Here is a 21785-nt window from a genome sequence, read left to right on the forward strand (position 1 = left end):
CACGTCTATATAGTTTTAATAAGGGGTCAGCTATATATTAATATAGTGTGTCCAGGCCCGGATTACCCATAAGGCCAACCTAGGCCATGGCCTAGGGCGCAAGCTTGCGGGGGGCGCAGGGGTGGTGCCCGGTGAATGACTCACGATCACGTGTCACTGCTATCCCATCCCGCCGAACCCACGCCCTCTGTGACCTCTGCGAACAGTAGTCAGTAACAAGCTATCAAGTGCGTGTGGTGTGAGGTTAGGTTATCGTTTGGTGATTTTGTTGTGCATTACGCATTACGATTACGAAGTATTCTTCTTGTTGGATTCTACCCATTTCTAAACGGCTAAGGTAAGTTTTTAAAACAATTCATAAAATACCTAATTTTTTATTTTATAATATTTTATTAAAATTCATAATATTATATAGTATAATACTATTAAGTCATAATTATATAATATAATAGCTATATAATATATAACTTTTATAATTATAACTATTACATTCATATAATATATAATATTTATAATTATAATAGTAATAAAATCAGTCTTTGACGAATTTATCAAATTTGTGCCTCAGTTTTGCCTTTTGCTAAATAAAAAATAATACTGTACTGTGCGACTGTGCGTTTATTATGTATGAGTTAGGTAGTCGGTCAGTTTGGACAGGACGAAGCACGAAGCCAAATAGAGTACAGTAGTATATGATGAAAATATGAATACATTACATTTAAAGTCAAATCAGTTCCAATTCCTTGTTATATGTGGTACTAATAATATCGTGGTTTTTATGCAGGTATTAAAATGAGCCAACCAAAAAAACGCCTATCTGGGGCTGAATTCAGAAAAAGAGCTAAATTGAAAACAGAAGAGAGCAAGAAGTTCTCTGGGACAATGAAAAATTGGCTGTCTAAAGAACAAGATAAGACCCAAACCAAAAAAGATGACGGTTTATTTTTGGACACCAGTACTCCTAGTAGTACTAGTACCTCTGTTCACCTGCAGTCTTTTACTTCAGGAACAGAAACGGAACCGCCGGAACCGGACACAAGATCTTTAGCATTTGAATCCGAACCACAGAGAGACCCCGACCCTGAGAGCCCTTCAAATAGCATTGATAAGCCAACACCACTAGAACATGAACCTGAACTTGAACCATTTTGTTTTGATCCCGATCCAGCAAACTGGGTTGTAAATAATGAACTACGTGATTACGTGTCTCAACATGGGATAATTCAAAATAAAGAAGGAAATTTCTCAAAGGCAAAGAAGGAATATGGCAACCGTTTTTGGAGTTTTTCAAGTGCACATTTTTATAGACATTTAGCAAATGGGGAAAAACAAAATTGAGCATGGCTCGTCTACTCTGAAAGCAAATGTGCAGTTTTGTGTGGCCCTTGCCGTCTTTTCCATTCAGAATCTCAGTTGGAATCATCTTTTGTGAAAAATGGCTTTAGTGACTGGAATAATGTTACAGCAAGGCTAAAAGAGCACGAAAACTCAGTTTCACACAAAAACAATACAATCACTTCAAAAGAGAGAGGGGAGAAACTAGGAAAGGTTAATTCCCAATTGACTGAAGTGATTGATCAAGAAATGAATTCCTGGCAAATGCTACTACAAAGAGTTGTTGTGGTCATTAAAGCTCTAGCTTCACGAGGATTGCCATTTAGGGGGTCAACAGAGTTATTTGGTTCCAACTCGAATGGAAACTACATGATGTTACTAGAAGTCCTTGCTGAATTTGATCCATTTTTGCGTGAACATATCAGAAAGTATGGAAACCCTGGTATAGGACATATTTCCTATCTTTCATCCACTATTTGTGATGAGTATATTGAGCTCCTTGGCAAGAAAGTTACAGACTATATATTAGAGGAGGCATCATATATCCCGTGTGCAGGACACTCTCTAAACCTAGTTGGGACTCACGCCGTAGATTCTTGTATTGAGGCAGTGTCACTATTTACTCTGCTTCAAGAGCTGTATAATTTTTTTTCTAGCTCTACACATAGATGGGCGGTGTTAAATAATTGCAAAAACACAACACTAACAAACAAAAGCCTTTCCACAACAAGATGGTCTGCTAGACATGACGCTTTAAGAGCCTTACAAGAAGAATGGCCTGCAATTATCAGAGCTCTAGAAATATTGGAAAGTGACACAGATCAGAAGGCTAACACTCGAGCAGAAGCTAAAGGCCTACTAAGCAGATTGAACCGCTTGGAAACAGCTATAATTGTCAAGTTATGGGGTACTATTCTTTTCAGGCTCAATAAGGTTAACAAATATGTGCAAAATGAAGACACTGATGCACTGGCCGTAACAGAAGTTTTCAACTCACTGATATCCTTCTTTGAAGAGCTCAGAAATCAGTTTGACATTTATGAAAACAAAGCACTTGATGTTAGTGAAACCAAAATTTATGAGTATGATAACAGACGTAAGAAAACAAGAAAACTTCAAGATGATGAGACTCGAGATGGCGAAGTTTCTTTTACTACTGGAAGAGACAGCTTTAGAGTTAACACATTTATTCCGATAATTGATAAAGTTAAACAAGAACTTACAGCAAGAATGCATGCCTATGAGGAATTTGTTACAAGGTTCGTTGCAATAATCAAACTCTCAGATCTCACGACAGAAGAAATTGAAGTTGTGGTTAACAAACTTCTCAGTGTATTTGAAAATGATTTAGAGCCGGCAATCTTTGATGAGGTCGCACATGTCAACAAACAAAATAGAAAATAAAAATAAAAAGCCGTTGTCTTTGTACAAGTGGATCATAGGAAACAAATTGGAAGATATCTATCCAAATGTCGAAATTTTGCTAAGAATGTTTATTTGTACTCCAGTAACAAACGCATCGGCCGAGAGGTAAGTCAAATAATAACAAACCATTTACTTTGTATTACAATTTCAATGCTCTAGATTTTAATCTAAACTAAAATAACGTAAACAAATATTAAACAAAGTCTACTTTGTACTTTGTCAGCTTCTTGGGATCACACACAGTTTTAAATGGGAAAGTAAGATTCCACAAATTACTCTAACTTTCTAATATACTACATTTTTTATGAATCTTCAATCACTTCATAAAATTGAATAGTCTACTTTTTTATTACTTTGTTTTCTGTATAATTTTTTTTATAAGTGTCACAATTTAATTGTATTTTTAGGTCTTTTTGCTGCTTAAAAAGGATCAAGGAATACCATAGGTCAAACATGACCCAAACAAAGCTCAACTCTCTCGCTCTCCTCAATATTGAAAATGATGTAACCAAAACATTAGATTTCACCAACACCATCCAATCGTTTGCCTGGTCCAAAGCCAGGAAGAGGAAATTTTAAAACGATGTTAAAAGTCATTTCGTTAGTAAATACCGTGTTGTGTTAATAAATGTTTGTGTTAATTAAGTAGTGTAGTGTGTTTTATTTTTCAACATAACCTTTTCTGTATTTCCTTTTCACACATTTTGGAATTTCGCTGTTATTGACTGATCGATTTAAATTATTTTCTTGAAAATGAATGTGTAAGATCACTGATAATCTAAATAATAACCGAGATATTGTAATCTCTCACACAATTTTTTTAGTTTTGCCGGAAAGGTAGGGCGCACCATTTAATATGCCGAAAATGCCCCCCCCCCCCGAACGTCTGCTGGGAGGGGGCGTAATGCAGATCTCTGGCCTAGGGCGTAAATAGTTGCTAATCCGGTCCTGAGTGTGTCACAATACTAGACTTTACCCTGTCTCGATTATATCTCATCAAAATTGTGAAAAACAAACTGAAAAGCCTATAAGTCAAACCTGGAAATTTGCGCAGAGGTTATGATACAGGAGTCCCCGACAAATTCAAAGCCGGAACCACCCAAAGTCTACCAATAATACAGAAATTCAAGATATAAGAGACTCGGGTAATAAAAGAATTGAAGAATTCAGAAATGTACAACTATTACCAAATAACGCGATTTTAATACCAATCTATTTAAATTTCAACAAAGAAACATTTTTTATGGTTTTTAGTTTCTACAAATAGGTATAGACTTCTCCGAAAATATCTCTTCTGTTTCATAAACAAAAAGTTTCTGGAACTTTTTTTGCAACTGCTAATAATGATTACTATTATTCAACAAAACTACTCGCCTAGTAGATAGAAAACAAGTCCAAGTGACTGCTTCACCAAAAGATCATTTAACAACATTTTAACCAAACAAATGCGATGTTTTTAAAATGCTTCATTGAGGCTGCGTAAATTCGTCATCTGCGCCTATATGCGACATTGCCGATAAGAAAATCAACAAACTCTATCAAAAATGCCATTCAAACCCCATGTTGCAAATGTTACTTTGAAAACTCTAAAAATGTTAGGTTTCACTCTTAGATCTGCAGAGGAATCTTTATCTTCCTTAAAAATCATATACTGTTCAGGTGTTAGATCAATAATCGCATACAACTCCGCAATTTGGTACCACTCATATTGATATGATATGCTTGAAAGTGTTCGAAACAAGTTTTTAAAGTAGTCTGCATATAAACAGGGATATCATATTGGTGAATTTATTATTATTATATTGGTCATTCTAACTTGAATACTCTGGCTAATAGATAAGTCAGATCTTTCACAGATTCACAAAATAATCAATGGTAGCATCAATTTCCCCGGAATTTTTTGAACTTGAAACTTTGAATGTGAATCCAACGAGAACAAGAAACACGGAAATCTTCAAAGTACCCTTTCATCATACCAACTATGGCCATAATAAGACTATACGTAGAATGTTGAGACACACTTACGTTGACTTAGAACTTTTTGATTCTTCTTTAAAAGCATTCAAAAAGACTGAAAGGATTGTAATTTGTTATTGTCCCTACATCCAACTGATAGTTATAGATTATTGTTGCAGTACATATGTGTGAATTTGTTAATTATTTTGTAAAAATAGGCAAAGCCATAAATAAATCAATAAGTAAATAAATAAATGACTAATTATGAAGAGTGGATGATAAATAGTCATTTCATTTTGTGAATATTGTATTTCATGGGGTTGATAGTTAATAAATAAAAATGGGAATTTCGTGATTTTTTTTCTCAGAGAATTAACAGCATTCCGAAATTTAGATTTTTTTGTGACATTTTCTTCAACTTTAGATAAGAGAAAAGATGGGATGAATATGAGATAAATTTCCACATTTCATTAATTCATACTGAAATCAATGAATATAAAATATTAATGAAGAAATCAAGTTTCATCAATATATTTATTTATTAAATACTCTGAAATAAACATGAGTTGGTGGTTATACAAAGAATCTAATATATCACTTTCCAATAGATCTATTAAGCATTCACCAATTACAACCCAGACATTAACAATCAGATAAAGAACTCAGTATACATTATTAACACGGAAGTTCACGACAAGTAGTTTCACAACACAAAAAGTTTTGTCATGAAAACAAAGCTTATCTTGAAAAAAATTCATGCTAGCACCAAAAAGTTGTTGAAATTCTTTTTTATCAGTTGTCATAGTTCACAGTAGTCATGAGTCCTCCATACTCTTCAATCAAAAATGAAAATGTTGGGTCAATATTATTAAAAGTAAGCAATATTCTGAAAGTCAGTGTGAGAAAGCAACTGCAAAGGGTCATCAGGTATCTACGTTAGAGTACATATAGAAAAATTGCAATGATATAATCGATAATTATACTTGTGCCAATTCATCACGTGAAGTCAGAATGTGATTTTTTCAACTTTATTTGCTGATTCTTCACCGCCCAGTGTACATTATATCCGAAAAATTATCTGCAATAATATCTTCAAAAAAAACTTTCGAGTTAAATTATACAGATTACAATTAAGTTACCTAAATTCTACCTATCTGCTTTCAAATAAAAAAAATGTTTTCAGCAAAACTCATATCAAAACTTTTGAAAATCTCGAGTGAGCACTATTAGTTTATAGCTACCATTCAAAATTCAGCAAAGTTCATGACAAAACCAAAGTATGACAATGAAACTTCACTACATCTTCTCAAACCACGGAAACAGACACACAAAACGAATTCTGAACCGCATTCCACTCCACAATGTATTTACAATAGATACATTTAATTGAAAAATATTCAAATGATTGAAAATGAAAAAATTATTTCAGATACACCACCGAATATCTCAACATTTCAATTGATACTAAATCATTGTAAATTATTTTAAATTATCATACATTTTGTTCCATAAACCAGCATCCCGGATACATATAAATTCAACACTAAAAACTAATAAATTACACAGTCAGTTCCTAACATCTACGTTGCTGAGTCAACAAGTTAAGATAATCGATAGCAAAGACGAATTTACTTGGAGAAAAATATGCAATCTAAAACCACCAAACAACTAACCTTATGTAGTTCTTTGAAAAACTGTTCAAAATAAATAAATTGGTGGTGTTAAATTCTCTACTCGAATCAGTTGTAGAATTTTATATAGAACGAATGGCAAGATCAGAAAGAGAGACGAGAAACGGATTGCAATAAATATTTACGACAGGTTAAATTTTTCTCCAAATAAAATCTCTTCCTTTGATGAAGTGAGAGAAATATTCCATTTCAAGAACAGTGAACAATGCTGAATGAACACATCTGAATGTATTGAAAGTCACTTCTAAAAAATTTAGAAAGCGAAGAAATATTTTGGAGAAATTTTGTGTTTTCAATTTAATTTTGATATATATCTAATCGAAATTTTGAAGGAGCAGCAGTGCAAGAAAAATATGTTCCTTCCAACAGTGTAAAAAAACAAAAGATGTTGCCTGCAACTCTCTAAACACGAAACCCTCCGTGAATGTCCGTCGTGAAGGACCGTCATTAGTCTTCTTTGATTAGTTTTCCAACAGTCACGTATATCCTGCAGATAATCTGTTGTAAAACACAAATTTTTGCAAAGTTACATATTACAGGGCAAGATTGTGACACAGTTTTATGCTAAACATTCTGGAGTTACTGCAATTACGGAAATGGAAATATTTCATCAGCTTATGTCTCAGGTCTGATTGGTAGAAATATGTTTCAATTAAATAACGACAAATGTAACTAATAAACTGCAACGCACTCATAAGGAATATGAGAATAATCAAGCAGGAATATAGGTTAAGATATGAGATATTCATCTATCACCTATTTTTATGTTAAATATTAAAAGGTACTCTGTAAATACGATTATTGAATGAGATCTGTAGCATATATGAGGCCTTGCTTCTGAAGCAATGTTAACCTTTTTTCGACGGCTTCTTTATCTGGAAAAAAAATCAAACATGCATTAATTTTGCACAAAACTATTTTCATATGAATATTGAATTACACGAAAGGAACAAATAATTTCCAAACAAATACCTTCATATGAACATTGAATTATACATGAAAAACTTTTGTCCATTCAGTTTGTGGTCCAAAGATTCGTTAAAGAATTTAGTGTTTGACCGAAAGTTCGGTTTCGGTCGAGTTTCGGCAAAAAAACGAGTTTTGGTTTAGTTTCGATTTCGGCGGCAAACCTGCCGAAACTACGACCGAAACCGAAACTGCATTCGGGAGTTCTCGCGCTGTGATCGGTCATGTTCGGCGCGTTGAATTTCATACAAGCGACGAAGACATTTTGCCGCGTCCACGTGCCTAATCATGTAGTGACTCGGTGCAATTGATATTTTTTATTAAATAAGGATTAGGTGGATTATCAATGAGTAAAAATGTCGAAGACTATATAACGTTGTGATTTAAAGATAAAAAAAAACTGACTGATTGTAATTTTCGGTCGTAAAAACCAGTTTCGCTCGGACACTAATAGAATTGAAACATATATCATCCATAGGAATGCTACACAATGTAATATATGAAATAAAATTTAACTTACATGGCAAACTATCATCATCAATTATATAGTTTCAAGTATCGGAATAAGAGACTTGTAATATTTTCGAAAACGATGGCGATGAGGTGATTAGATAAGACAAAGCACTAAATTCTTTCATAAAAATACGACTTTATATAACCGAAAGACACAAATCTACTCTCGTCAAGATTACAGTATGTATATAATAATCTTATGAAGTAACAAGAGCATATATGTCTTTTTCGGTGACATTAAGTCATAACATACAATGAGCATAACGGTACTGATGTTTCTTGTCCCAAAACTTCGAAGTACACTATTGAGGATGATATTATTCTATGTAAGTAACATTTTATATCAACTTTTTCATATATTACAGATTGTAATAGTGATATCTGGTTCAATTCTACAGCGAATATTTGGAGTACAGAGTGATTTCGAGGTAATTCAATGTTCACATAAAAGTAGTTGGTTCGAAAGGGGTATTTCTTTTAGTTTGTATGTGAAACACACTTCTGTGTGACCAACATATATTTTTCTTTAATGCTGGAGAAGTAGAAAACCGAAAAGTTTTTTATTCCTAAAAATATTTCCCCTTTCTAATTTTGAATTACTGTTGAAATTGATGACAAGTTCAGGATACAGAAAATTGACACACAATTCACCTCAATCAAACTAAAAATGTTTCCCCGGAGAATTATTTTAATCAACCTTTCTTAGGCTTCAGCCATTTCATTCCTCAAAAATTTTAGACGTTAACATGCAATTGTTATTAAAAGTTAAAAGAAAGTACCATTTACAAATAATTTGTAAAAAGTTGATGATACGTGATATGAAGAATAGTGCGTTAGGAGATGCAGAACCTGGGCTTACATTATTGAAATATTAGTTTTGGATTTTCAGAATATCACAAAACATATTGTAAATAGAAAAAAAGGGATCCTTTTAACAAAGTTCCTCAAACACCAAGCGGTTCCGCAACTATCAAGCAAGATACAAAATAGTAGAAATACACAAATGCTCTCAGAAAATTTTTTAGTTTTGACTATACGGGTAGAATTAGTTCAAAGAAAGCAATATCTAGAGGTATTTGTCACAATCATAAGCATCAATGTAAAAAATCTGGATATTCCAGATCAAACCTAAAGATATAAGGAACATCACAGAATTTCATATATTCCTCAACTTTTTCCTGACTCTTTTAGAAATTAATTCCATGACAATTCAAATAAGAGTTCAAGGCCAGTAAAATCTTTCCTACCTCTCCTATATTATTGAAAAGGTGAATGGATCTCCATCCTCAGATAAGTCAGTGATATGATTTCTGTTGTCTAGTTCTGTATTAATTATAGCAAACAAATGAATTCAATAAAAAGTGATATATTGACTGAGATTACTGGAAAAACTATTCAGCAGAATAGGAAAGACCTCACAAACTATTCTGAATTGAAAAGTTTGCAAAATATTTATGGAATCAATATTTGCGTTTTCTAATCAAGTGAAACCAACACCGTAATCATGTTTCAACCACCGTATTCGACAGATTTAGCCCCCTGCGACTTTTTCCTAATCCCCAGATTGAAGAGACCCATGAAAGAACGGTGTTTTGCAACGATTGAGTATATGAAAACCGAATCGCTGAAAAAGCTGAAGGACATACCAAAAAGTGCATATCAAAACTGCTTCATAGATTGAGAAAAACGCTGGCACAAGTGTATTATCATAAACTACACCTTATGATTCGATCTTTTTGATCTGAAAATGAAATTTATGCAGATCAAATCGTAAGATGTAGTTTATGTATGAAGTTACTCTGAATCTTCATCAAGTAATATCCGAATCGATCAGAAAAAAAACAAGTGTATTATATCTAAGGGGGACTACTTTGAGGGGGACAAAATAGAAATTGATGAATAAATGAATATGTTCGAGATAAATTGAAATTCACCAAATTTTTTGAACAGACAGCGTATATTCACTGTATACTTACATTTCAGAAGTATCATTTTATCCCGTTGGTTCTGAGTCTGCTGAGAAAGACTGTGCAACAAAATCTGAGCAGTTTGATACCTCGTGAAGCATTCCTCAGGTTTCTTGAAAAGCTCGTCTAAAGCTGCCGACTGACACTGAAATAATAGAAACGTTAAATAGGTGAAGCATGAACATCCAAAGTAAGGTACCATATGTATCGCATGCTGATACAAAATCTTATCAACTGTGGCAGTATTCGTTCCAACTTTGTTCAACAGTCCTGTAGAGTTGAGCTGTTTACATTCCTGTAGGGCTATCCGGAACTTTGTATTCATTGCTGATACAACTGAAACAAATAAACAAGTTGGCACAGTAATCAAGTTAACACGTGTTTCACTATTCATTAGCTTCTTCAGGCTTGCTATTGAAGAAGCTAATGTATAGTGAGACATAATGCGGTTCTGTAAACTGTTAATTGAAAATCTCATGAGAAAGTGTTACCTGAATACATTACTGTAAATGTTCAAATGTTGATTTTCAATTTGTTTTGTGTGAAAATAAATTCAATTAAATAAGACAGCATTGGAATAAAGTGACTGGGCAAAGATAAGCTAAAAATTTACCAAACAATCGTCAAAAATGCTGAAATTATCTGGTTGAATAAGAACATGAAAAGTTACCAATCACTGTTAGCTGAGGTACACATGAGTGGAAGATCTGATAATAACAGCAAGAAGCTCTGATCAGTAGACTCAAGTTCTTGAAAGAGGTAGCTCCCTTGAAGCCCCTAAATGATAAGAAAGTAACAGATAGAACCTAACAGCTGAATTTTCCTTACCATTTTTTACGTTTGTAGTTGGCCTCAAGTGTTGAGCTTTCAACTGTTCAGATGCCAGGGCCAATCCTGAGCTGAGAAGCTGCAGGGCCCTCACCATCAAAACTAGCTGTTCCGTCTTTCGTGTTGTCTCATCCATTGGTTGATTTTGTTGTAAATGATCCACCAAAGCAGACAAAGGCGTCGACCTTTCAGCTGCCAATTCCAAAACGCAATTACTCAGAGCATATACAAAGTTAATTTTTGCCAAAATGTCGTTGTGTTCTTTCTGAAAGAAAAATTAAAAAATGTTTTTCACAGATACAGTAATAGATCTTTACCTTGGGCTTTATCAAATCGTGCATCCAAAATAAATTGACAAAATAACGAAAATAAAACCAGTTGTCAACTGGTCTGAACTATCTAACCTTTCAATAAGGCTTCACTGAAAAGTTTCCTCAAGTTACGATTTTTCTCCAATTTCATTAAACTCGTCAGGTCTTCATTCATTTTTATGTAAATACATTATATTTATGTTCCATTTTTCAACTTTTATATCTGGCAACCTAAATATTGCAGTATGCTGAACATTAGACAGTCATTTCCAATTTGAGGTTAAATTAAATGTGAAATACCTGCAGTTTATGAGTCGTGAAAACAACCATTAGTCTATTATAGACTTCAAACTATAGAAAGTTCACAACAAACATATTTTTTCAAGAAAATAAATATTTCGAAATAAAATCTTGAAATAGAGGAATAGAAGAAATAGATTAGTTATTTGGGGTAGTTATTTTATGTAATTTTATAATGCTTATTCAAGCAATTCGTCCAATTGCTAATGAGCAAATCATATTATTTTATCATTATTTTGATATTTATCCTTGTAATAATCAACATTTTTGTTTCTTGGGATTAATAAATATTATTATTTTTATTTTTTTACCGTAGTGTGCGCTGGTCAGGCCCTATCCCCCGAAGCCCCGATACATTCGGGAGGGCGCGCCAGCATAATCAACCATATTATTTTTTTTTTCACCGTAGTGTGCGCTGGTCAGGCCCTATCCCCCGAAGCCCCGATACATTCGGGAGGGCGCGCCAGCATAATCAACCAATGACCACTCCCCACACCGTGGGGTAAGTGATCATTGAGTCCGAGAATCATGTGCCCTGAGCAAACGCAGTGAGCCAAGAATGACAGCCTTCTGCATCTGTGCGGCTAAGATTTCTGCCTTAGTGCGGCAAGCCGGTATGATTTTTAGATTCGAGAGTAGAGAAGACATCATTCCACCAAGGACTCCAACAATCAGAACGACCATCTTGACAGAGTGATCTGGATAGAGTCTGCGGAGTTCGAAGAGAAAATCTTGATATTTCATCCGTTTTTCCTCCTCTTTTTTGACGATATTCGTCTCGCCAGGAGCTGAAAACTCCACGACAAATATCGTTTTGGTCTGGTGGTCGAGAAGGGCTACATCAGGCTTATTAGCTTGTATGAGCCTGAGGGTGGGGAACGAATAGTTCCAATAAATTCGGCACTTCTCATTCCCCACAACGGATTCAATATTCCCCGGAGCGTAGGGCAACACCGGTGTCTCGTCAATACCGTAAGAGTGCCTTAGATGGTAATATAGCACTCTTAGGGCCGCGTTATGTCGATGGATATAGGCCGAGACCGCATATGCTGGACATGCTGATAGCAAGTGCATTAGGGTCTCGGGCGCCTCGCGGCGAGACCCTAATAATAATAATAATATTATTATTATTATTATTATCTTATTACTTGTGAAATTTATGACTCAAAAGTATTGCTATATTTGTTATATCTTTATAACTGTCACAATCTGTAATTATTATGTTCTGTATCAAAACTGTCCTGTTGAAAAAAAAAACAACACTGAACAGTTAAATATTCAAATTCCAGTATTTTATACCAGATTTTTTCGTTGAACTGATGTTATTAAATTTCCTTATGAAAAAAAAATTTAAAAAAATTAATCCTTTGGTACGATCACAATGTGGCAGTTTTAAAAAAATTTATGATTCACTCAGTTTTCACCAACTGAAAAAAAGAATATGTCTAAATGTCTATTGGAAAACATTATGGAAAGCTTTACACCAGTGGCGGATCCAGCCAGTGGCGCTCCATTGGACGCATAAAATGTTTAACTATGGGTCTGAGCCAGTCCTACAGTCTTACCCATTACCAAACCGCAACCAATGACCAGATTCCTGTACGAGTCCTCCTAACTCGTTTAAATAAAGAAACTATCGCTGAAAATCCTAATTTTTAATTATTCATAGTAAAAAAATTATCTAAAGTGCACTCTCCCCTCAATAAATTCCAAGATCCCCTCCTGCTTGACAGGGATGATGACTTATCACTTGTAGAAGTGTCTCCTTGTTGAGTGATACATTTATTACAGGGTTAACACTGTCCCTCTTTTCTTTGAGGCTGAATGGCATTACTAAAAACTTGAGACTATGTAGTTTGTGGTTATGATCACTAGAAATGCTGAGTGCAAGATGAAAGCAATCATTCACATAAGAGCTTTCATAAACTGAATGCAAATGTCGACTGTTGTCTCCATAAACGTTAAAATGAAATGGATCCAGTTATTTACCTCATTAGTCGGCGTTCGGGAACATTTTGAGGTAATGCTATTGGACTGGCAGTTGTCTTATCAAATCCATAATAATTAATTAATATCCGCCAATAGTGACCTAAGCTTTATTGCCATTCACTAGTTTAGTTTTAATTCCGTTCACTAACTTCAAACTACGACCTTTTTCAAGAAATAAAAATTGACATCAAACATTCCAGAACCTAAACTAGTACAACGTGCTTTGAAAATTGTTTTTTGTTTGCATTCAATTCTGGATAATTCATTGCAACTACACACTGTTGAAGGAATACCTGTGTGATCATTCTTCAATGTTTAAAAATTTCACCAGTTCGTGTTGGGTTTGTGAGCAATCCAATTATTCTACCAAAATCCAAGGTGATTACCAACACAACAAAGTTTGTTGCTCATTGACACAACAGTGGGTATTAAATAATGGTAAATGCTATGAATAATCATTTGTGTGATTAAAAACATCAATAAAACGAGTCGGAGGCATTTTAACAAAAACTGTTTCTATTTTGTAATCAATAAAATAATAGCATATAAATCGAATAATGAGGAATGTGGCTCAAAAGCCTTATACCATGATTTTTCTATTACTTAACTGGAAAGTTATATATGCAATGTGAATTTGAAAAATACAGAAGAATATGGTGTATATATTCACCAAAAACCCTATATATTCAATTTTAGTAATCCAAAACAATTTGAAGTAGTTCAAATAGTGATATAGCCATTATGCTTTCCAGCAACTAGATTTCCTGCTGTGCAGTTGTCACTATGTCAGTATAAAAAAGTTCAATTCTATTAGAATTTGTAATGTTGTATATCTAAAATGAAAAACCTAAAACCTCATCAAAATTCTCGGATCAAAACATTGTTTTATTGTTCCTCTTATCTTTTTCAGGTGTCTGTTCAATAAAACTCTCTTGTATTAATAGTGTAGTGTATGTTCTGCTAAGTACCACTGCTTCAAAATGTTGAAAAAACAAATATATCTTTAGAATTGACTTGAGAATTCAATGGACATAATGTCATCATTCGAAAGACATTAAAAAAGCATCTCTTTTAGAATCAAGCATCTGAAGCTTAACCTCATTATAAAAATTAATCAATACAATAAACTGTATTAATTAGTTTTTTAATATAGATTTAGTATCAGACAGTTCTATTCAATTCTTAACCTTATTGTTTATGTAACCATTACCTTACTCTTTTATACTGTTTCTGTTTCACAATTCCAAATGTTCATATTTCAAATGTATTATAATTAAAAATTCTTTCTTTCTGAGATTTGAATTAAAATAAGAAGTTTCTGTGAAACTTTTCTATAAATATATGAAATTTCACATATTTTTGTTTTTATAATCACCCAAATAATTGTGTACGCCACTGTCGAGGGAGGGGAAGTCACAGTCTATCGTAGGTCCCCTCTTTCTCCGTAACCCATGCGCCCTCAATCTAGCGACTGTAACACAATATATGTCATAGATATTGGTTTGCCGAGTCCATTTATTTTTTTACATCCATATTTTTCACTTATAGAAAAAAAAAGAGTTTTATTGAGTTGGGTATTGATACCACAAGTGTAACATGTAACAATACTGTACCTCCAATAATGTCTCTTCTGATAAGTTTGAAGGTCTGAAAGTGATAGGAAGCTTATCGTTAGATGTTTCTTCAAAGAAAGTTTGATAATTTTCCATTTCGGATATTTCGGGTAGTGTCTCGGCACGTGTTCCAAATACCGGGGATCTTCTCGTGTTATTGTTATCACTCAAATTAGGACTGCTGAGAATGGAAACTCTGGCAAGTGGACCGCAGACTTGAGGTGAAGTGTCTAAAGATTCTGCGAACAATGAAAAACTGATTGATGAAAACTGTAATTACAATTTTCCAAAACAAAATAGACTGATATCAACTACTGTGCACCAGTTGTCTATTGTAAAAATAAATAAAAGAAATCAGTATATAATAAAATCAATGAATCAACATTATGTATCATTCAATAACACTTCATAGTTTCATAACAAAAATTAGTAAGTTTTGTGGTGCATTTCATAAGTTTAGACTTCCATTGTCTAATATTTTATAAATGTTTTGCTTGATATAATTGTTATTTCTCGGTTAATCTTTTTTAATTTTTTACAAATTCTTTCAGGGATTTCAAATCAATTTATATCATATTAGACAATGGAAGTCCGAATTATTGAAATGAAATAATTGATATCATGAAAATATCAGAATTTTTCATTATCTATTTCAAAAAACTGAAAATAATACAGTTCTTGATTTTGTTTCCTCTGTTTTAGAATCGTAATTTTTCACTTGATAAAAAAAAGATGTATTGAGAATGGGCGGAACAAAAAAAATCCATTCGTTCATTGATTACAAAATATCTCAACTATTATTTAAAAGATATCTGTATTCACTTCGACGAGGACCACCTCGTGATTTTTAAATTTTGTTTTTTTTACTGGCTTACTGAAAGATTATCAGCAATATATGTTTGAAAAACCTCAATTTTTTTAATAATTCATGTAAAGTAAAGTAATTTAAGGGCATCTTTTTCATTATGAATATTTATGCCTCCTACTTCTTTTTTTCAAAAATAATTTTCAAGATCTGCAATAAAAAAAATAGAATAGAACTTAGCGAATCGCCTTGCAGTACACCACATGTGACATCAAAAGGTTTAGTGTAACCCTCTGTTGATTTTAAGCTTCTCGAAACAGTCATATATTTTTCTCCATATGTTCCAAAAAAAAAACCCGAACTGACGATACCTACAGTGTATATAGAGCTTCGCCAAAGAGAAGCAATATTAATTGAGTCGAAACCTCTCTTGAAGTCAAAGTTTTTCGTCAAAAACATTGTTGATATAACCTCGGTTTTTGCAAAATCCTGGATGACATTCAGGTAGGATTTAGTGTTCTTCTATCCATAGAATCAGTCTATTGAAGAGAATATGAGGAAATAATTTTGCTGGGCAATGGAGAAGTGTCATTTTGTTATTATTCTATATTCAAATAAACTATATTTAACTAAACTCAAAAATCAGCAGAAAGTTTTTTGAAATCTATCGATAAATAACTGAGAAATGGATAATTGAAGTTTACGTATTTTAACGCATAACAACTTTGATTTCTAACTCGCTACTGACGTCATTGGACCCAGCTAAGACCGTTGCATGAAATAAATTATTCTAAACCTCAAAGTGGTTTTCACGCACATATTTAGTGTTTGTAAGTCCAATTAGGTTACGCCTTATCAATTTGTACCACTTCTTTCTTTCATTTATGTTTCTTGGTTCATGGTGTAACATCCTTACTATTCATATGTATGGATATTGTTACACCTGACTTTTTTCTTGGCTTGTGTCAAAAATTGATTTCATATACCTGGCTTCAGTTACCCCTCAACAAAGGCAAACTGAATACACCTCAATCAAATCTTCTTTTAATGCATTCCAAATAAATTTTTTATAAGTCAAAAGTGTTACACAAACTAGCTAACCAATAAAATGATTTATGAATAACAGATATTTGAAATTTTGAAGTGGCCTTAGTGATATAATAATTTCTACCTACCTGACCGTTTCAATGCGGAGTTTGAAAGATTGGAAGTTGACGTCGGTGACACATTCCAAATGTTTGGAGGAGGAGGAGTACTACCAAGACTTCCCCCTGAAATCGATCTTCTCCTTCCAAACGGTGGAGTACCCATAGCATACTGGATCTGAAATATATTTTACTTATTAACTTCCTCGATGATCTTATTTGATAACTTTATCTTATACAAACTCAAATACTTTGAATTGAAAAAAAAAAGATTACTTACAGGTGGTGGTGACATAGAACTAACATCGATGTCGATACTGTGGCGTTCATGTCTCTTTTTCATAGTAATTGGCTGTGATCTTGGAATGCTTCCATTAGCAGAAACCTAAATGTTCAATATAACAATTTAATATCAAATAATCATTCAATATTTTAAAAAATGACCCACTAATGAACGTAACGTTACAAAAAAAATTCAATAACAATCTAACATAGAATGTGTTAGAAAATTGGTAGGTACATTAAACATTATTCCGTTTTGGTTATCTAAGGATTATTGATGAAAAATTCTTGGATATCAGAAAAATATTACTCGAATATATGTTTCTGTGAAATAGTTTTCAAATCTTTTTAAGATTATTTCGGTAATATCTTTCATCGTTTATTATGGGGTTTTCAACCGCATCTATGTTTCATCACTTCAATTTGTATTCAAATTATACTATATGTTACAAGTTACTGAGTTCTTTGTCCAAATGAACAGAAACAATAAAATATCAAGTGATCACAGCAGTTTTCAAAACACTCGAAAGTTTTTTTTATGAAGCCTATGAATTCCTCTTTTTTTATTGTATTTTTTGTTTATTTTGTTAGCTACTTCGTTCACTCATTTAGTTAATCTGAATTTTGTTGCTGAAGTTAATATATAATTTTTAGTGTGATAAGTAGCAAATACATTGCAACATCAACATAAAGCTATATCACCTAACATTGTTACTTATCATAACTTTACTGTAAAATTCTCTTAAACTACATAACATACATTAAAGATCAAAGTTGCACTCTATAAGAGTAACATATGAAATATAAAGTAACTGTTTTGTGTAGGTTATGAATGCTTAGTTTAAATCTACTAAAACACTTCAATCATACCTTCGATTTAGATGTTTCCTCCTTTTCTTGTTTTTCTACTTTACCGTGCAACCTGATAAAAGTTTCACGCTGGCTGGGAACCGGTATAGGGTCTGATATATGCAAAAAGCTTGGCCTTGTTGGGCTAGCAACTGGAGCACATAACAGGGGGGGTGTTCGGACCGGTAACCTAAATCTTACAAAGAAAATATTCATTTTAAAAATCAAGACATTTCCCCAGTTTCTGGCTAAAAGTCAATGAGAATATAAAATTTGAATCAACTCATAAATGTATAAACATGTGAATGAAATAAAACTATTATTGTTGTAGAAACAATATAGGTATCAAACAGAAGAAAGGAAATAAATATATTTCAATAATAGTCCTAAATAAAACCCAAAAGTCCAAAAGAAGGGGCCTAAGAAAAAACCCTAGGAAACCCTCCTTCCCACAGTTGATTTCTCAATCTATTTATTATTCATTAATACTGTTCCATGACTGTTTTCTAAATGGGAACAGATTAAATTATCGGTTATTGACAGATTGAGTTTTTCTAGGAGCTTGGTATGACTTATGCAGTTAAAGCCTTCTAAAGATCTATGAAAATTGTGATGAAATAATCTTCATTTTCAAATGCTTCATGAATTTCATTTATGAGGGTCATGAGGGTCATTTCCATAATAAATCTTTCTAATACTTTTAAAACACTCAGTAAGGCGATAATTTTCTGGAAGAGTAGTATCTACTTTTGTAGATAGAACCTTGGCTGTTATGAATAAATTTTTGAAAAGTTCGATCAAATCAGTTGTTTATTATTTCAGTTGTTCAATGGAAATTCATTTCATATATATTGTGGGTTAGTTTAGATTTAATATTTGTGATAACTTTGGTTGTATGTAATTATAGACGTGACCCTTCATTATCAAATTCCTAACTTTTTAATGATGAGCACGAGCCAGTGGTAATGTTATCGACAATATCCGAAGAATAATTAGCAAAGTAGTGATTAAATAGATTGAGGTATGAATCATAAGTTTTCTGCTTTCTATCTCTATCAACCTCACAACTGACTATTTTCCAATGATTCATTTGGTTCATTTTTTTTGGGCCGCGGACGCATAGTCCATAATAGCAAAAAAACTATTTTTTTCCCTCAATTTCAATCTTCTTTCCTAAACAAGGGATGGGGTTATTTGGTTCATAATACTGTTTCCTCAAATTTCTTTTTATACAGAAAATATTAGGTCAGTATCACTTTCAAGCGCATATATAAGAATTTCAGGACAAATTTTTGACATATCAGTAATACAAGTGGTTTTGAAAGTAGTCTGTATTAGATTGAAGTGTGAAAGTAGAGTCTACACACAATCCGAACAGCTAAACAAAAGACTAATGTACCGGGTGTGATAAATTTACTAGTTAATATTATATAAAAATAATTATTAGGCCTCGTGAACCATACCACGCCGCCCATGCCATACAAATAAACTGTCGACGTTCGGTAACTATTCAGTTTTTATGCCATTCGAATCGACTTCGTATCATATATATAAAAATGGATGTTTGTTGGTTGGTTGGTAAGTGATAAACTTCTACATCGCTCAACCGATCGTGATGAAACTTGACATGTATAAGTAATTTTTCATAGAGAAGGTTTTAAGGCTATCAATGCTTCTGTAACTCGCCACTAGATGGCGCTGTAGAACAATTTTTTTTGAAAGCACTGTTCTATAACGCTTCGCACGCCTAAGTTCGTTGATTCTGATTCTGTCAAAACATTGGAACAGCAGCAATACAGCAACATAGTACTAGTAGACTATAAATCTATGAACTGATTACACTTGTCAGGATCTAGAAACTTGATACTGAAGTAACTACAGAATTTTTTTGTCCTATATGAATCATTGGACTGATATAAAATAAAGTAAAATTGAGAATTGAGTACTTCCTACAATCCAGGCCTGGATTATTTGGGTTGTTACAACTTATTTCCACTACTTGGATTTCTAGACTTTTGTTCAAAAGATGGTAACAGGATTTCAGTTATCAGGCTAGGTTAACTTGTAACTATATTAGTTCATAATCGCTTTGTCTATAAATTAATTATAATAAGTATGTACTGCAATAATGCCATGTTACAATAATCAAATAAGTAAATAATATAAAATGACCAGGCATTATACTTTCAGATATACAATAATTTTATGACAATCTAGCTAATGTACTCTACAATTTAACCTCATCCTTGATGGCTAAATCTGATTTTTCATGGGCTATAGATTATAAAACAAATTTTCACATATTCAAAAAACATTTTATAGGGAGATTTTCACCAAACAGTTTTACAAAAACGCAACACATGTTTCGCCATAAAATGGCTTCTTCGGGCTTTTCTTTACTGTAAAGATATTCGAGAATTGAGTTCTCTATTGATCCTGCAGTTGGAATATTCCTAAAGGAAAATGTCATCGCCTTTACTAATGATGAATTTATTAGGATTTTTACTCTCTTATTTTCAAGGTACTTGTTTAGATGAAAGGTTCTTCAAAAATGATAGTAATTAGGCAATCAAGAAAAATATTCATAATTCTAACTTTGGAGAAAGTCTTTATTCTTTTGAAGTGGTGTCAGCGAATAGTTGAGAAACACTCAAACGGGGGATGTTTAACAATACCAAGAAACGACAGACCAATAACCATAGAAGGCACGTTCTCTATGAAAACAAATTACTGAGCAATCAATAATAACATTATAGTACAGCAACTCTTAGTAAACAGAGACATAGTGGTTCAATGACAGTTTTTTCGTTTCGGGTAACTTTAATTTGTTGCAATGTTAGATATGTCTGCAAACTTACTGTTTCTCTTTTTCTGCTCTTTCCGTACTACTCTCTCGCGAAGGTTCCACATAGGTCGGGATGTTTGAGGGAACTATAACATAATCATCTTCAGTGCTTGAACTCAGCGCGTTTCTTGTAGATCGAGGTGATTCTACGAGCAATAAGCAAGAAGACAGTTAGTATCAAGATTTAGAACAACACTGACCTCTCGTACGATTCAATTTTTTTCCATAGCCCGGTGAAGTACATTTTGGATCGTACCAGAGGCCTAATTTGTCGTTCAGTTTTTTAAGCGTCTCAAGAAATCCTGAAAAGAAATGGAAAATTAAATATGTGCAATGATTTCATACTGTTAAGAGGCCAGTAGGATTTCTTGATCGTTAAATTGGGAAGAGAAAAGCGTATCACTGTGAATTTCAGGAGAGGATATACGATAGAAAATGTATACATACCTATATTTTGCTACAACTTTCAATATCAATTTTTCATTGTAGAACAATGGGATTTGGTGCTATTTATACAGGGTGATTCAAAAGTACTATGACAAACTTCAGGAGGTGATTCCTCACAATATTCTAATATGAATTGTCCAAATAAATAGATGTCCGGAAACGCTTCGTTTCCAAGATACAGGATGTTGAAGTTTTATTTTTATTTTCGTTTTTTTCAAATAACTTTTGAAATACTGAACTTAATCAAACGAAACTTGTTAATAGGAGGTTTTTGAGGTGTCGAATTCGAACCTGATGTTCTTATTGCTCTTACTCGTAGGGGGCACCACCTACACGTCTTTTTCTTTTTTAAAGATTCCTAACTTTTTTGGGCGTACTTCTAGCACATTTTTCAGTAAAAAAAACGATTCCTCTATCATATCTACGTAAATAAGCTACCCTTGTTACTAGTCGCTGTAAGCAACCGTTTTCTGAATATTTGGACTTGAAAACTTCAAGTCGATTATTTGATAATCGAT

General features: G+C 33.1%; 2 protein-coding genes across 7 annotated transcripts in view; one reads left to right on the forward strand and one right to left on the reverse strand.

The window, feature by feature from the left end:
• The first annotated feature begins 57 nt into the window (after nucleotides 1-57).
• On the forward strand, nucleotides 58-3099 carry LOC141485967 (uncharacterized). Its single transcript, XM_074183731.1, has 2 exons — nucleotides 58-337; nucleotides 785-3099. The coding sequence occupies exon 2, from the start codon at nucleotides 1585-1587 to the stop codon at nucleotides 2737-2739; it is 1155 nt and encodes a 384-aa protein (XP_074039832.1). The 5' UTR covers nucleotides 58-337; nucleotides 785-1584; the 3' UTR covers nucleotides 2740-3099.
• Nucleotides 3100-5310: 2211 nt separating this feature from the next.
• The window catches only part of LOC111513201 (serine/threonine-protein kinase unc-51), an 88998-nt gene continuing 72523 nt past the window's right edge, over nucleotides 5311-21785 (reverse strand). For 2 of the 6 annotated variants that reach the window (XM_074183696.1, XM_074183688.1), the window contains 9 exons: nucleotides 20834-20906; nucleotides 17997-18171; nucleotides 17125-17229; nucleotides 16875-17022; nucleotides 14895-15133; nucleotides 10682-10946; nucleotides 10053-10189; nucleotides 9863-9998; nucleotides 5311-7282 (listed from right to left, as the gene is read on the reverse strand). In XM_074183696.1, the coding sequence (XP_074039797.1) occupies nucleotides 7206-7282; nucleotides 9863-9998; nucleotides 10053-10189; nucleotides 10682-10946; nucleotides 14895-15133; nucleotides 16875-17022; nucleotides 17125-17229; nucleotides 17997-18171; nucleotides 20834-20906 (1355 nt within the window). In that variant the 3' untranslated portion in view covers nucleotides 5311-7205. Of the gene's footprint in view, nucleotides 7283-9862; nucleotides 9999-10052; nucleotides 10190-10681; nucleotides 10947-14894; nucleotides 15134-16874; nucleotides 17023-17124; nucleotides 17230-17996; nucleotides 18172-20833; nucleotides 20967-21020; nucleotides 21123-21785 lie in introns of all 6 variants that reach the window. The other 4 variants (XM_074183693.1, XM_074183680.1, XM_074183676.1 and 1 more) reach the window with 3 other exon arrangements.

This window comes from Leptinotarsa decemlineata, unplaced genomic scaffold (genome assembly GCF_025532065.1).
Source record: "Leptinotarsa decemlineata unplaced genomic scaffold, Ldec_3_MD MMD2_P_RNA_scaffold_2, whole genome shotgun sequence".
Taxonomy (NCBI): Eukaryota; Metazoa; Arthropoda; class Insecta; order Coleoptera; family Chrysomelidae; genus Leptinotarsa; species Leptinotarsa decemlineata.

Bases quoted from the DNA above. Each gene is read 5' to 3' on its own strand.
- LOC141485967 (XM_074183731.1), top strand. From the start codon at position 1,585: ATGAATTCCTGGCAAATGCTACTACAAAGAGTTGTTGTGGTCATTAAA.